Source organism: Engystomops pustulosus, chromosome 6 (genome assembly GCF_040894005.1).
Source record: "Engystomops pustulosus chromosome 6, aEngPut4.maternal, whole genome shotgun sequence".
Lineage (NCBI taxonomy): Eukaryota > Metazoa > Chordata > Amphibia > Anura > Leptodactylidae > Engystomops > Engystomops pustulosus.
Window position 1 is genome coordinate 189,082,341 of NC_092416.1, and position 14,636 is coordinate 189,096,976.

General features: G+C 44.6%; 1 protein-coding gene across 7 annotated transcripts in view; it reads right to left on the minus strand.

Annotated features, from left to right (window-relative positions):
* Positions 1–14,636, minus strand: part of GAS7 (growth arrest specific 7) — a 252,855-nt gene that overhangs the window by 126,209 nt on the left and 112,010 nt on the right. The window contains exon 1 of one of the 7 annotated variants that reach the window (XM_072112783.1): positions 10,594–10,626. The exons of 5 other annotated variants lie outside the window; for them this stretch is intronic. In XM_072112783.1, the coding sequence (XP_071968884.1) occupies positions 10,594–10,611 (18 nt within the window). In that variant the 5' untranslated portion in view covers positions 10,612–10,626. Of the gene's footprint in view, positions 1–616; positions 854–10,593; positions 10,627–14,636 lie in introns of those variants that run through there. One more of the 7 variants, XM_072112779.1, reaches the window with a different exon arrangement.

Here is a 14,636-nt window from a genome sequence, read left to right on the forward strand (position 1 = left end):
AAGTGGTACTGTGCATCGTCCATACAGGGGGAGACACGAGGGAAGTGGTACTGTGCATCGTCCATACAGGGGGAGAGACGAGGGAAGTGGTACTGTGCATCGTCCATACAGGGGGAGAGATGAGGGAAGTGGTACTGTGCATCGTCCATACAGGGGGAGAGATGAGGGAAGTGGTACTGTGCATCGTCCATACAGGGGGAGAGACGAGGGAAGTGGTACTGTGCATTGTCCATACAGAGGGAGAGATGAGGGAAGTGGTACTGTGCATTGTCCATACAGGGGGAGAGATGAGGGAAGTAGTACTGTGCATCGTCCATACAGGGGGAGAGATGAGGGAAGTGGTACTGTGCATCGTCCATACAGAGGGAGAGACGAGGGAAGTGGTACTGTGCATCGTCCATACAGGGGGAGAGACGAGGGAAGTGGTACTGTGCATCGTCCATACAGGGGGAGAGACGAGGGAAGTGGTACTGTGCATCGTCCATACAGGGGGAGAGATGAGGGAAGTGGTACTGTGCATCGTCCATACAGGGGGAGAGACGAGGGAAGTGGTACTGTGCATCGTCCATACAGGGGGAGAGACGAGGGAAGTGGTACTGTGCGTCTTATCACTTACTTCATATAATAATTTATCTTCAGCAGATAATACGAGGAGCTTGTACTGTGTACTGGGCGAGTTATCTCTTCCGCTGACACTGATGATGATGACAAGTGATGGCTGTTCCCACGCTCCAGCACAGAGCACACGCTGCAGCACAGCAAGGGTTAATGTCCACCTGCAGCCCATTAATGCAGGGTAGTCACAGCCCCGCCCCCTGCCTGTAGTGGTGATGTCCTTGTAGTGGGGGCGCTGGTTTCGGGTGTGGACTCTCTGTTTACCTTGTGAGTCAGTGACAGGAGTTTTGGAGCTTTCCCTCCTCTGAGCTCATTCCTCCCTGATCCAGAGATTTCACAACAGCAGGAGAACAATTTCCTATTATCCTCCCCTCCCCCTGGAGTGTAATAACCTATAATAACCCCCATACATTGTCCTCCCCTCCCCCTGGAGTGTAATAACCTATAATAACCCCCATACATTGCCCCCCCCCGAGTGTAATAACCTATAATAACCCCCATACATTGCCCTCCCCTCCCCCTGGAGTGTAATAACCTATAATAACCCCCATACATTGTCCTGCCCTCCCCCTGGAGTGTAATAACCCCCATACATTGTCCTCCCCTCCCCCTGGAGTGTAATAACCCCCATACATTGTCCTGCCCTCCCCCTGGAGTGTAATAACCTATAATAACCCCCATACATTGTCCTCCCCTCCCCCTGGAGTGTAATAACCTATAATAACCCCCATACATTGCCCCCCCCCCGAGTGTAATAACCTATAATAACCCCCATACATTGCCCTCCCCTCCCCCTGGAGTGTAATAACCTATAATAACCCCCATATATTGCCCCCCCCCCCCCCGAGTGTAATAACCTATAATAACCCCCATACATTGTCCTGCCCTCCCCCTGGAGTGTAATAACCTATAATAACCCCCATACATTGCCCTCCCCTCCCCCTGGAGTGTAATAACCCCCATACATTGTCCTGCCCTCCCCCTGGAGTGTAATAACCTATAATAACCCCCATACATTGTCCTGCCCTCCCCCTGGAGTGTAATAACCTATAATAACCCCCATACATTGTCCTGCCCTCCCCCTGGAGTGTAATAACCTATAATAACCCCCATACATTGCCCTCCCCTCCCCCTGGAGTGTAATAACCTATAATAACCCCCATACATTGTCCTGCCCTCCCCCTGGAGTGTAATAACCTATAATAACCCCCATACATTGCCCTCCCCTCCCCCTGGAGTGTAATAACCTATAATAACCCCCATACATTGCCCTCCCCTCCCCCTGGAGTGTAATAACCCCCATTCATTGCCCTCCCCTCCCCCTGGAGTGTAATAACCTATAATAACCCCCATACATTGTCCTGCCCTCCCCCTGGAGTGTAATAACCCCCATACATTGTCCTGCCCTCCCCCTGGAGAGTAATAACCCCCATACATTGTCCTGCCCTCCCCCTGGAGTGTAATAACCCCCATACATTGCCCTCCCCTCCCCCTGGAGTGTAATAACCTATAATAACCCCCATACATTGTCCTGCCCTCCCCCTGGAGTGTAATAACCTATAATAACTCCCATACATTGTCCTGCCCTCCCCCTGGAGTGTAATAACCCCCATACATTGCCCTCCCCTCCCCCTGGAGTGTAATAACCTATAATAACCCCCATACATTGTCCTGCCCTCCCCCTGGAGTGTAATAACCTATAATAACTCCCATACATTGTCCTGCCCTCCCCCTGGAGTGTAATAACCTATAATAACTCCCATACATTGTCCTGCCCTCCCCCTGGAGTGTAATAACCTATAATAACCCCCATACATTGTCCTCCCCTCCCCCTGGAGTGTAATAACCTATAATAACCCCCATACATTGTCCTGCCCTCCCCCTGGAGTGTAATAACCTACAATAACCCCCATACATTGTCCTGCCCTCCCCCTGGAGTGTAATAACCTATAATAACCCCCATACATTGTCCTGCCCTCCCCCTGGAGTGTAATAACCTATAATAACTCCCATACATTGTCCTGCCCTCCCCCTGGAGTGTAATAACCTATAATAACCCCCATACATTGTCCTCCCCTCCCCCTGGAGTGTAATAACCTATAATAACCCCCATACACTGTCCTGCCCTCCCCCTGGAGTGTAATAACTCCCATACATTATCCTCCCCTCCCCCTGGAGTGTAATAACCTATAATAATACCTCCAAATAATAGTGCCATACAGTGCTCAGAAACAAGTGCTCCGACATGAGGTGCTCTAATAAGAATAATACCGCCACACAGTGCACACAAATTATTGTTGCCATTGTGTGAATAATACTGACATCCAGTGCATTCATTATATCATCCATACATTTATAATACCGCCCCAGTCCTCCAGTATATGCGTATCACACAGGATAGGATTGGATACACAGCTCAGCAGTCAGTATCACACAGGATAGGATTAGATACACAGCTCAGCAGACAGTATCACACAGGAGAGGATTAGATACACAGCTCAGCAGACAGTATCACACAGGATGGGATTAGATACACAGCTCAGCAGACAGTATCACACAGGAGGGGATTAGATACACAGCTTAGCAGGCAGTATCACACAGGATAGGATTAGATACACAGCTCAGCAGTCAGTATCACACAGGAGAGGATTAGATACATGGCTCAGCAGACAGTATCACACAGGAGAGGATTAGATACACAGCTCAGCAGTCAGTATCACACAGGAGAGGATTAGATACACAGCTCAGCAGTCAGTATCACACAGGAGGGGATTAGATACACAGCTCAGCAGTCAGTATCACACAGGAGGGGATTAGATACATGGCTCAGCAGACAGTATCACACAGGAGAGGATTAGATACACAGCTCAGCAGACAGTATCACACAGGATAGGATTAGATACACAGCTCAGCAGACAGTATCACACAGGAGAGGATTAGATACACAGCTCAGCAGACAGTATCACACAGGATAGGATTAGATACACAGCTCAGCAGTCAGTATCACACAGGAGAGGATTAGATACACAGCTCAGCAGTCAGTATCACACAGGAGAGGATTAGATACACAGCTCAGCAGTCAGTATCACACAGGAGAGGATTAGATACACAGCTCAGCAGACAGTATCACACAGGAGAGGATTAGATACACAGCTCAGCAGACAGTATCACACAGGAGAGGATTAGATACACAGCTCAGCAGTCAGTATCACACAGGAAAGGATTAGATACACAGCTCAGCAGACAGTATCACACAGGAAAGGATTAGATACACAGCTCAGCAGTCAGTATCACACAGGAGAGGATTAGATACACGGCTCAGCAGGCAGTATCACACAGGAGAGGATTAGATACACGGCTCAGCAGGCAGTATCACACAGGAGAGGATTAGATACACAGCTCAGCAGACAGTATCACACAGGAAAGGATTAGATACACAGCTCAGCAGTCAGTATCACACAGGAGGGGATTCGATACACAGCTCAGCAGTCAGTATCACACAGGAGAGGATTAGATACACAGCTCAGCAGTCAGTATCACACAGGAGGGGATTAGATACATGGCTCAGCAGTCAGTATCACACAGGAGGGGATTAGATACACAGCTCAGCAGACAGTATCACACAGGAGGGGATTAGATACACGGCTCAGCAGACAGTATCACACAGGAGAGGATTAGATACACAGCTCAGCAGACAGTATCACACAGGATAGGATTAGATACACAGCTCAGCAGTCAGTATCACACAGGAGAGGATTAGATACACAGCTCAGCAGTCAGTATCACACAGGAGAGGATTAGATACACAGCTCAGCAGTCAGTATCACACAGGAGAGGATTAGATACACAGCTCAGCAGACAGTATCACACAGGAGAGGATTAGATACACAGCTCAGCAGACAGTATCACACAGGAGAGGATTAGATACACAGCTCAGCAGGCAGTATCAAACAGGAGAGGTTTAGATACACAGCTCAGCAGGCAGTATCACACAGGGTGGATTAGATACACAGCTCAGCAGACTGTATCACACAGGAGAGGATAAGATACACAGCTCAGCAGTCAGTATCACACAGGAGAGGATTAGATACACAGCTCAGCAGTCAGTATCACACAGGACAGGATTAGATACACAGCTCAGCAGACAGTATCACACAGGAGAGGATTAGATACACAGCTCAGCAGACAGTATCACACAGGAGAGGATTAGATACACAGCTCAGCAGGCAGTATCACACAGGAGAGGATTAGATACACAGCTCAGCAGACAGTATCACACACCAGGGGATTAGATACACAGCTCAGCAGTCAGTATCACACAGGATGGGATTAGATACACAGCTCAGCAGACAGTATCACACAGGATGGGATTAGATACACAGCTCAGAAGACTGTATCACACTGGAGAGGATTAGATACACAGCTCAGCAGTCAGTATCACACAGGATGGGATTAGATACACAGCTCAGCAGACAGTATCACACAGGAGAGGATTAGATACACAGCTCAGCAGACAGTATCACACAGGAGGGGATTAGATACACATCAGCAGACAGTATCACACAGGATGGGATTAGATACACAGCTCAGCAGACAGTATCACACTGGAGAGGATTAGATACACAGCTCAGCAGTCAGTATCACACAGGAGAGGATTAGATACACAGCTCAGCAGACAGTATCACACAGGAGAGGATTAGATACACAGCTCAGCAGACAGTATCACACAGGAGGGGATTAGATACACATCAGCAGACAGTATCACACAGGATGGGATTAGATACACAGCTCAGCAGACAGTATCACACAGGAGAGGATTAGATACACAGCTCAGCAGACAGTATCACACAGGATAGGATTAGATACACAGCTCAGCAGTCAGTATCACACAGGATGGGATTAGATACACAGCTCAGCAGACAGTATCACACAGGAGAGGATTAGATACACAGCTCAGCAGACAGTATCACACAGGAGGGGATTAGATAGACATCAGCAGACAGTATCACACAGGATGGGATTAGATACACAGCTCAGCAGACAGTATCACACAGGAGAGGATTAGATACACAGCTCAGCAGTCAGTATCACACAGGATGGGATTAGATACACAGCTCAGCAGACAGTATCACACAGGAGAGGATTAGATACACAGCTCAGCAGACTGTATCACACAGGGTGGGATTAGATATTTGGGAGTGGGCGGGGCCACTTGTGATCCTGTGATGTCACTATTGGTCGGTTCTCGCTGCCGTATTATTAGATGTCAGATTTTTGTAGATTCCTGAAATATTTGTGCTTCTCGGATGGAGACTTCTTCCTGCCATAACAATGGTTGTGCTTCCACCCTGGTGTCCTGTCCCGTGGGAGGGCGGAGCTTCCTCTGTGGGGGATCAGTATCTATAGGAGATGGATGAGTGGCCCCTGCGCCAGAAGCAAATAGTTGTAGTGCAAAATGATACCGACCCCTAATGACACCACAAAGATACAGACACTACCAGGCGTCAGGTTACCCCCTAAATAATCCACTGTGCACCCATCTGCTATTGGCATTTAGATCCGCCCTCAAATATTAACCCCGCCCACGTGGAACAGGAGAAGCCACAATCAGCTTTGAATGTGTTTAAGGGGAACTCTATCTCCCCCACCCCCCAAGCCCCCCCCCCACCACCCTGATGTCATCACATTAACGGGGTCAGGAAAACTAACAGAAACGTGCGGTGTCTCCGCCTCCATGGACTTCCTTCCCAAATTCTAAGAATCGTGACAACTTCCCCAAATGCTGGAGCGATCAGAGCAAGCGGCAACTTCCAAGTCATCGGATGAGGAGCTCAAGTCAAACATTTTGGTTTATTTTTGAAAGGGGAAGACACCAGGAAAATATCTATATACCGGAGAGTGAAAGGAAGAAGAATCAGCACAGACCTCCCACATGTAATACTGATATCCAGTGCATCACTACTATAATACTGCCCCCTATGTACAGGAATATAACTACTATAATACTGCCCCCTATGTACAGGAATATAACTACTATAATACTGCCCCCTATGTACAAGAATATAACTACTATAATACTGCCCCCTATGTACAGGAATATAACTACTATAATACTGCCCCCTATGTACAAGAATATAACTACTATAATACTGCCCCCTATGTACAGGAATATAACTACTATAATACTGCCCCCTATGTACAAGAATATAACTACTATAATACTGCCCCCTATGTACAAGAATATAACTACTATAATACTGCCCCCTATGTACAAAACTATAACTACTATAATACTGCCCCCTATGTACAAGAATATAACTACTATAATACTGCCCCCTATGTACAGGAATATAACTACTATAATACTGCCCCTATGTACAGGAATATAACTACTATAATACTGCCCCCTATGTACAGGAATATAACTACTATAATACTGCCCCCTATGTACAAGAATATAACTACTATAATACTGCCCCCTATGTACAGGAATATAACTACTATAATACTGCCCCCTATGTACAGGAATATAACTACTATAATACTGTCCCCTATGTACAAGAATATAACTACTATAATACTGCCCCCTATGTACAGGAATATAACTACTATAATACTGCCCCCTATGTACAGGAATATAACTACTATAATACTGCACCCCTATGTACAGGAATATAACTACTATAATACTGCCGCCTATGTACAAGAATATAACTACTATAATACTGCCCCCTATGTACAGGAATATAACTACTATAATACTGCCCCCTATGTACAGGAATATAACTACTATAATACTGCCCCCTATGTACAAGAATATAACTACTATAATACTGCCCCCTATGTACAGGAATATAACTACTATAATACTGCCCCCTATGTACAAGACTATAACTACTATAATACTGCCCCCTATGTACAGGGATATAACTACTATAATAATGCTCCCTATGTACAGGAATATAACTACTATAATACTGCCCCTATGTACAGGAATATAACTACTATAATACTGCCCCCTATGTACAAGAATATAACTACTATAATACTGCCCCCTATGTACAGGAATATAAATACTATAATACTGCCTCCTATGTACAAGAATATAACTACTATAATACTGTCCCCTATGTACAGGAATATAACTACTATAATACTGCCCCCTATGTACAGGGATATAACTACTATAATACTGCCCCCTATGTACAGGAATATAACTACTATAATACTGCCCCCTATGTACAGGGATATAACTACTATAATACTGCCCCCTATGTACAGGAATATAACTACTATAATACTGCCCCCTATGTACAAGAATATAACTACTATAATACTGCCCCCTATGTACAGGAATATAACTACTATAATACTGCTCCCTATGTACAGGAATATAACTACTATAATACTGCCTCCTATGTACAGGAATATAACTACTATAATACTGCCCCCTATGTACAGGAATATAACTACTATAATACTGCCCCCTATGTACAGGAATATAACTACTATAATACTGCCCCCTATGTACAAGAATATAACTACTATAATACTGCCCCCTATGTACAAGAATATAACTACTATAATACTGCCCCCTATGTACAGGGATATAACTACTATAATACTGCCCCCTATGTACAGGAATATAACTACTATAATACTGCTCCCTATGTACAAGAATATAACTACTATAATACTGCCCCCTATGTACAGGAATATAACTACTATAATACTGCCCCCTATGTACAGGGATATAACTACTATAATACTGCCCCCTATGTACAGGAATATAACTACTATAATACTGCTCCCTATGTACAGGAATATAACTACTATAATACTGCCTCCTATGTACAGGAATATAACTACTATAATACTGCTCCCTATGTACAGGAATATAACTACTATAATACTGCCTCCTATGTACAAGAATATAACTACTATAATACTGTCCCCTATGTACAGGAATATAACTACTATAATACTGCCCCCTATGTACAGGGATATAACTACTATAATACTGCCCCCTATGTACAGGAATATAACTACTATAATACTGCTCCCTATGTACAGGAATATAACTACTATAATACTGCCTCCTATGTACAGGAATATAACTACTATAATACTGCTCCCTATGTACAGGAATATAACTACTATATTACTGCCCCCTATGTACAAGAATATAGCTACTATAATACTGCCCCCTATGTACAGGAATATAACTACTATAATACTGCCCCCTATGTACAAGAATATAACTACTATAATACTGCCCCCTATGTACAGGAATATAACTACTATAATACTGCTCCCTATGTACAGGAATATAACTACTATAATACTGCCCCCTATGTACAGGGATATAACTACTATAATACTGCCCCCTATGTACAGGAATATAACTACTATAATACTGCTCCCTATGTACAGGAATATAACTACTATAATACTGCTCCCTATGTACAGGAATATACTATAATACTGCCCCCTATGTACAGGAATATAACTACTATAATACTGTCCCCTATGTACAGGAATATAACTACTATAATACTGCCTCCTATGTACAGGGATATAACTACTATAATACTGCCCCCTATGTACAGGAATATAACAACTATAATACTGCCCCCTATGTACAGGAATATAACTACTATAATACTGCCCCCTATGTACAGGAATATAACTACTATAATACTGCCCCCTATGTACAGGGATATAACTACTATAATACTGCCTCCTATGTACAAGAATATAACTACTATAATACTGCCCCCTATGTACAGGGATATAACTACTATAATACTGCCCCCTATGTACAGGGATATAACTACTATAATACTGCCCCCTATGTACAGGAATATAACTACTATAATACTGCCTCCTATGTACAAGAATATAACTACTATAATACTGCCCCCTATGTACAAGAATATAACTACTATAATACTGCCCCCTATGTACAGGAATATAACTACTATAATACTGCCCCCTATGTACAAGACTATAACTACTATAATACTGCCCCCTATGTACAGGGATATAACTACTATAATACTGCTCCCTATGTACAGGAATATAACTACTATAATACTGCTCCCTATGTACAGGAATATAACTACTATAATACTGCCACCTATGTACAGGAATATAACTACTATAATACTGCCCCCTATGTACAGGAATATAACTACTATAATACTGCTCCCTATGTACAGGAATATAACTACTATAATACTGCCCCCTATGTACAGGGATATAACTACTATAATACTGCTCCCTATGTACAGGGATATAACTACTATAATACTGCCCCCTATGTACAGGAATATAACTACTATAATACTGCCCCCTATGTACAGGAATATAACTACTATAATACTGCCCCCTATGTACAGGAATATAACTACTATAATACTGCCCCCCTATGTACAGGAATATACTATAATACTGCCCCCTATGTACAGGAATATAACTACTATAATACTGTCCCCTATGTACAGGAATATAACTACTATAATACTGCTCCCTATGTACAGGAATATAACTACTATAATACTGCTCCCTATGTACAGGAATATAACTACTATAATACTGCCACCTATGTACAGGAATATAACTACTATAATACTGCCCCCTATGTACAAGAATATAACTACTATAATACTGCCCCCTATGTACAGGAATATAACTACTATAATACTACCCCCTATGTACAGGAATATAACTACTATAATACTACCCCCTATGTACAAGAATATAACTACTATAATACTGCCCCCTATGTACAGGAATATAACTACTATAATACTGCCCCCTATGTACAAGAATATAACTACTATAATACTGCCCCCTATGTACAGGAATATAACTACTATAATACTGCCCCCTATGTACAGGAATATAACTGCTATAATACTGCCCCCTATGTACAGGAATATAACTACTATAATACAGGGATATAATATTTCCTACCATCACAGTATGTGACATTTCTCGGTGTAGTGGGGCGGTATTATTCTACATTGCAGGACATGTGGCGGTGTTCATGCGCCGCTGTAGCTCGCTGATGAGGTTCTTATTGTCGCTCCTTGTCCTCTTATCTTTGTTCCGGGACGTTTGGCATTATTCCGTAGGAATGCCTTTGGTACATGTCCAGCCTCCTCCTCTCCTCTGGGATATTTGCCCAGGGCCATGTGGCTGATAACAGCGAGCAGTCATGCAATAGCCATTGTAACTTGTCCGTGTTAAGGTTATTGGAGGACAGTTATCACCACACACATCCAGCTGATAGATGATCTGGTGTGTTCTAGAAGTGGTAATGGTCTTCTGATTCCTCGGGGGTGGGGTTATAATAATGAGGTCATTAGGGCGGAGCAATGGAAGGGAAGGCTGACCATGTGATGCATATTACTAGGGGCACAGATCTCCTGAGATCAGAGGAAAGTCTTGTTTTCATCAGTTTCACCCCTTTTGGAGGTGGAGCCCCATCAGGGGAGGGGCTGATAACGATGGGGCGGAGCATCTGCATTGTGTGATCACATGACGGCTGTGGCCCCTGAGTAGCCTCATCTGTGGATGTGTCTGTATTTTCCTGTGCTGTGACTTTTTCTGCTGTTTTCTGTTACAATGTGTAATTACACTTGGCGCTGCTCGGCCCCAGAACTCGCGCTCTGTCATCCGCATACCACAGGACAACGAGCCAAACTTTCTGACGGTTCTCCAAGCAGCTTGTAAGCAGCCGGCTCGCCCTCCGTGTCCCGGAGCTGCCCTGCCTGACTCACCCGCCCCACCGAGCACTACTTCCCCATCATCCCAGGATTATGCCATATACACATCCTGGGGCTCACATCTCACCCCAGCCACAAGATAAGACTGCATTACTGCCCCCCACAGGAGGGGATGAGATACACAGCTCAGCAGTCAGTATCACACAGGAGAGGATTAGATACACAGCTCAGCAGACTGTATCACACAGGAAAGGATTAGATACATGGCTCAGCAGACAGTATCACACAGGAGAGGATGAGATACACAGCTCAGCAGTCAGTATCACACAGGAGAGGATTAGATACACAGCTCAGCAGACAGTATCACACAGGAAAGGATTAGATACACAGCTCAGCAGTCAGTATCACACAGGAGAGGATTATATACACAGCTCAGCAGACTGTATCATACAGGATAGGATTAGATACACAGCTCAGCAGTCAGTATCACACAGGAGAGGATTATATACACAGCTCAGCAGACAGTATCACACAGGAGAGGATTAGATACACAGCTCAGCAGACAGTATCACACAGGACAGGATTAGATGCACAGCTCAGCAGACTGTATCACACAGGATAGGATTAGATACACAGCTCAGCAGTCAGTATCACACAGGAGAGGATTAGATACACAGCTCAGCAGACTGTATCACACAGGAAAGGATTAGATACATGGCTCAGCAGACAGTATCACACAGGAGAGGATTAGATACACAGCTCAGCAGACAGTATCACACAGGACAGGATTAGATGCACAGCTCAGCAGACTGTATCACACAGGATAGGATTAGATACACAGCTCAGCAGTCAGTATCACACAGGAGAGGATTAGATACACAGCTCAGCAGACTATCACACAGGAAAGGATTAGATACATGGCTCAGCAGACAGTATCACACAGGAGAGGATTAGATACATGGCTCAGCAGACAGTATCACACAGGAGAGGATGAGATACACAGCTCAGCAGTCAGTATCACACAGGAGAGGATTAGATGCACAGCTCAGCAGACTGTATCACACAGGATAGGATTAGATACACAGCTCAGCAGTCAGTATCACACAGGAGAGGATTAGATACACAGCTCAGCAGTCAGTATCACACAGGAGAGGATTAGATACACAGCTCAGCAGACTGTATCACACAGGAGAGGATTAGATACACAGCTCAGCAGTCAGTATCACACAGGAGAGGATTAGATACACAGCTCAGCAGTCAGTATCACACAGGAGAGGATTAGATACACAGCTCAGCAGACAGTATCACACAGGAGAGGATTAGATACACAGCTCAGCAGACAGTATCACACAGGAGAGGATTAGATACACAGCTCAGCAGTCCATATCACACAGGAGAGGATTAGATACACAGCTCAGCAGTCAGTATCACACAGGAGAGGATTAGATACACAGCTCAGCAGTCAGTATCACACAGGAGAGGATTAGATACACAGCTCAGCAGTCAGTATCACACAGGAGAGGATTAGATACACAGCTCAGCAGTCCATATCACACAGGAGAGGATTAGATACACTGCTCAGCAGACTGTATCACACAGGAGAGGATTAGATACACAGCTCAGCAGTCAGTATCACACAGGAGAAGATTAGATACACAGCTCAGTAGACAGTATCACACAGGAGGGGATTAGATACACAGCTTAGCAGACTATAACACACAGGAGGGGATTAGATACACAGCTTAGCAGACAGTATCACACAGGATGGGATTAGATACACAGCTCAGCAGGCAGTATCACACAGGAGGGGATGAGATACACAGCTCAGCAGGCAGTATCACACAGGAGGGGATTAGATACACAGCTTAGCAGGCAGTATCACACAGGAGGGGATTAGATACACAGCTCAGCAGACAGTATCACACAGGAGAGGATTAGATACACAGCTCAGCAGACAGTATCACACAGGAGAGGATTAGATACACAGCTCAGCAGTCAGTATCACACAGGAGAGGATTAGATACACAGCTCAGCAGTCAGTATCACACAGGAGAGGATTAGATACACAGATCAGCAGTCAGTATCACACAGGATAGGATTAGATACACAGCTCAGCAGACAGTATCACACAGGATAGGATTAGATACACTGCTCAGCAGACAGTATCACACAGGAGAGGATGAGATACACTGCTCAGCAGACAGTATCACACAGGAGAGGATTAGATACACAGCTCAGCAGACAGTATCACACAGGAGAGGATTAGATACACAGCTCAGCAGACAGTATCACACAGGAGAGGATTAGATACACAGATCAGCAGACAGTATCACACAGGATAGGATGAGATACACTGCTCAGCAGACAGTATCACACAGGAGAGGATTAGATACACAGCTCAGCAGGCTGTATCACACAGGAGAGGATTAGATACACAGCTCAGCAGGCAGTATCACACAGGATAGGATTAGATACACAAGATGAGATATTTCTGGGGATTAGTTACTTTGTGATACAATTCTTGAACTCGTTTCCATCCCTGGGGCGGGTCAGGCCCAATTAACCAGTAATTTGTCTCAGCCTCATTATGTATTCGTGTGTAATGGGTGGATGATGATAAATTAGCACTTTAATGAATGATAGGGCGTGTCCAGCCTGGGAACATGTAGATTGTGTAATCCTCTGATTGGTGGGTGAGGATTCCTTTAACACTAAGTTTTTGATCTTTTTGTGGGAGTGGGGGGGCACAGGAGAACATTAGATTGCTCCCACCATATAACCACTCCCCACTTCAGAGTAGACAGTCACCCCTTACAGTCATGGCCATAAGTTGTGAGAATGATACAAATGATAATTTGTAGGTCCATGGCCTACAAAGAGATTCTGGGTCCATGGCCTACAAAGAGATTCTGGGTCCATGGCCTACAAAGAGATTCTGGGTCCATGGCCTACAAAGAGATTCTGGGTCCATGGCCTACAAAGAGATTCTGGGTCCATGGCCTACAAAGAGATTCTGGGTCCATGGCCTACAAAGAGATTCTGGGTCCATGGCCTACAAAGAGATTCTGGGTCCATGGCCTACAAAGAGATTCTGGGTCCATGGCCCCGGAACAGAACACAGAGATTCTGGGTCCATGGCTCCGGGAACAGAACACAGAGATTCTGGGTCCATGGCTCCGGGAACAGAACACAGAGATTCTGGGTCCATGGCTCCGGGAACAGAACACAGAGATTCTGGGTCCATGGCCCCAGAACAGAACACAGAGATTCTGGGTCCATGGCCCCGGA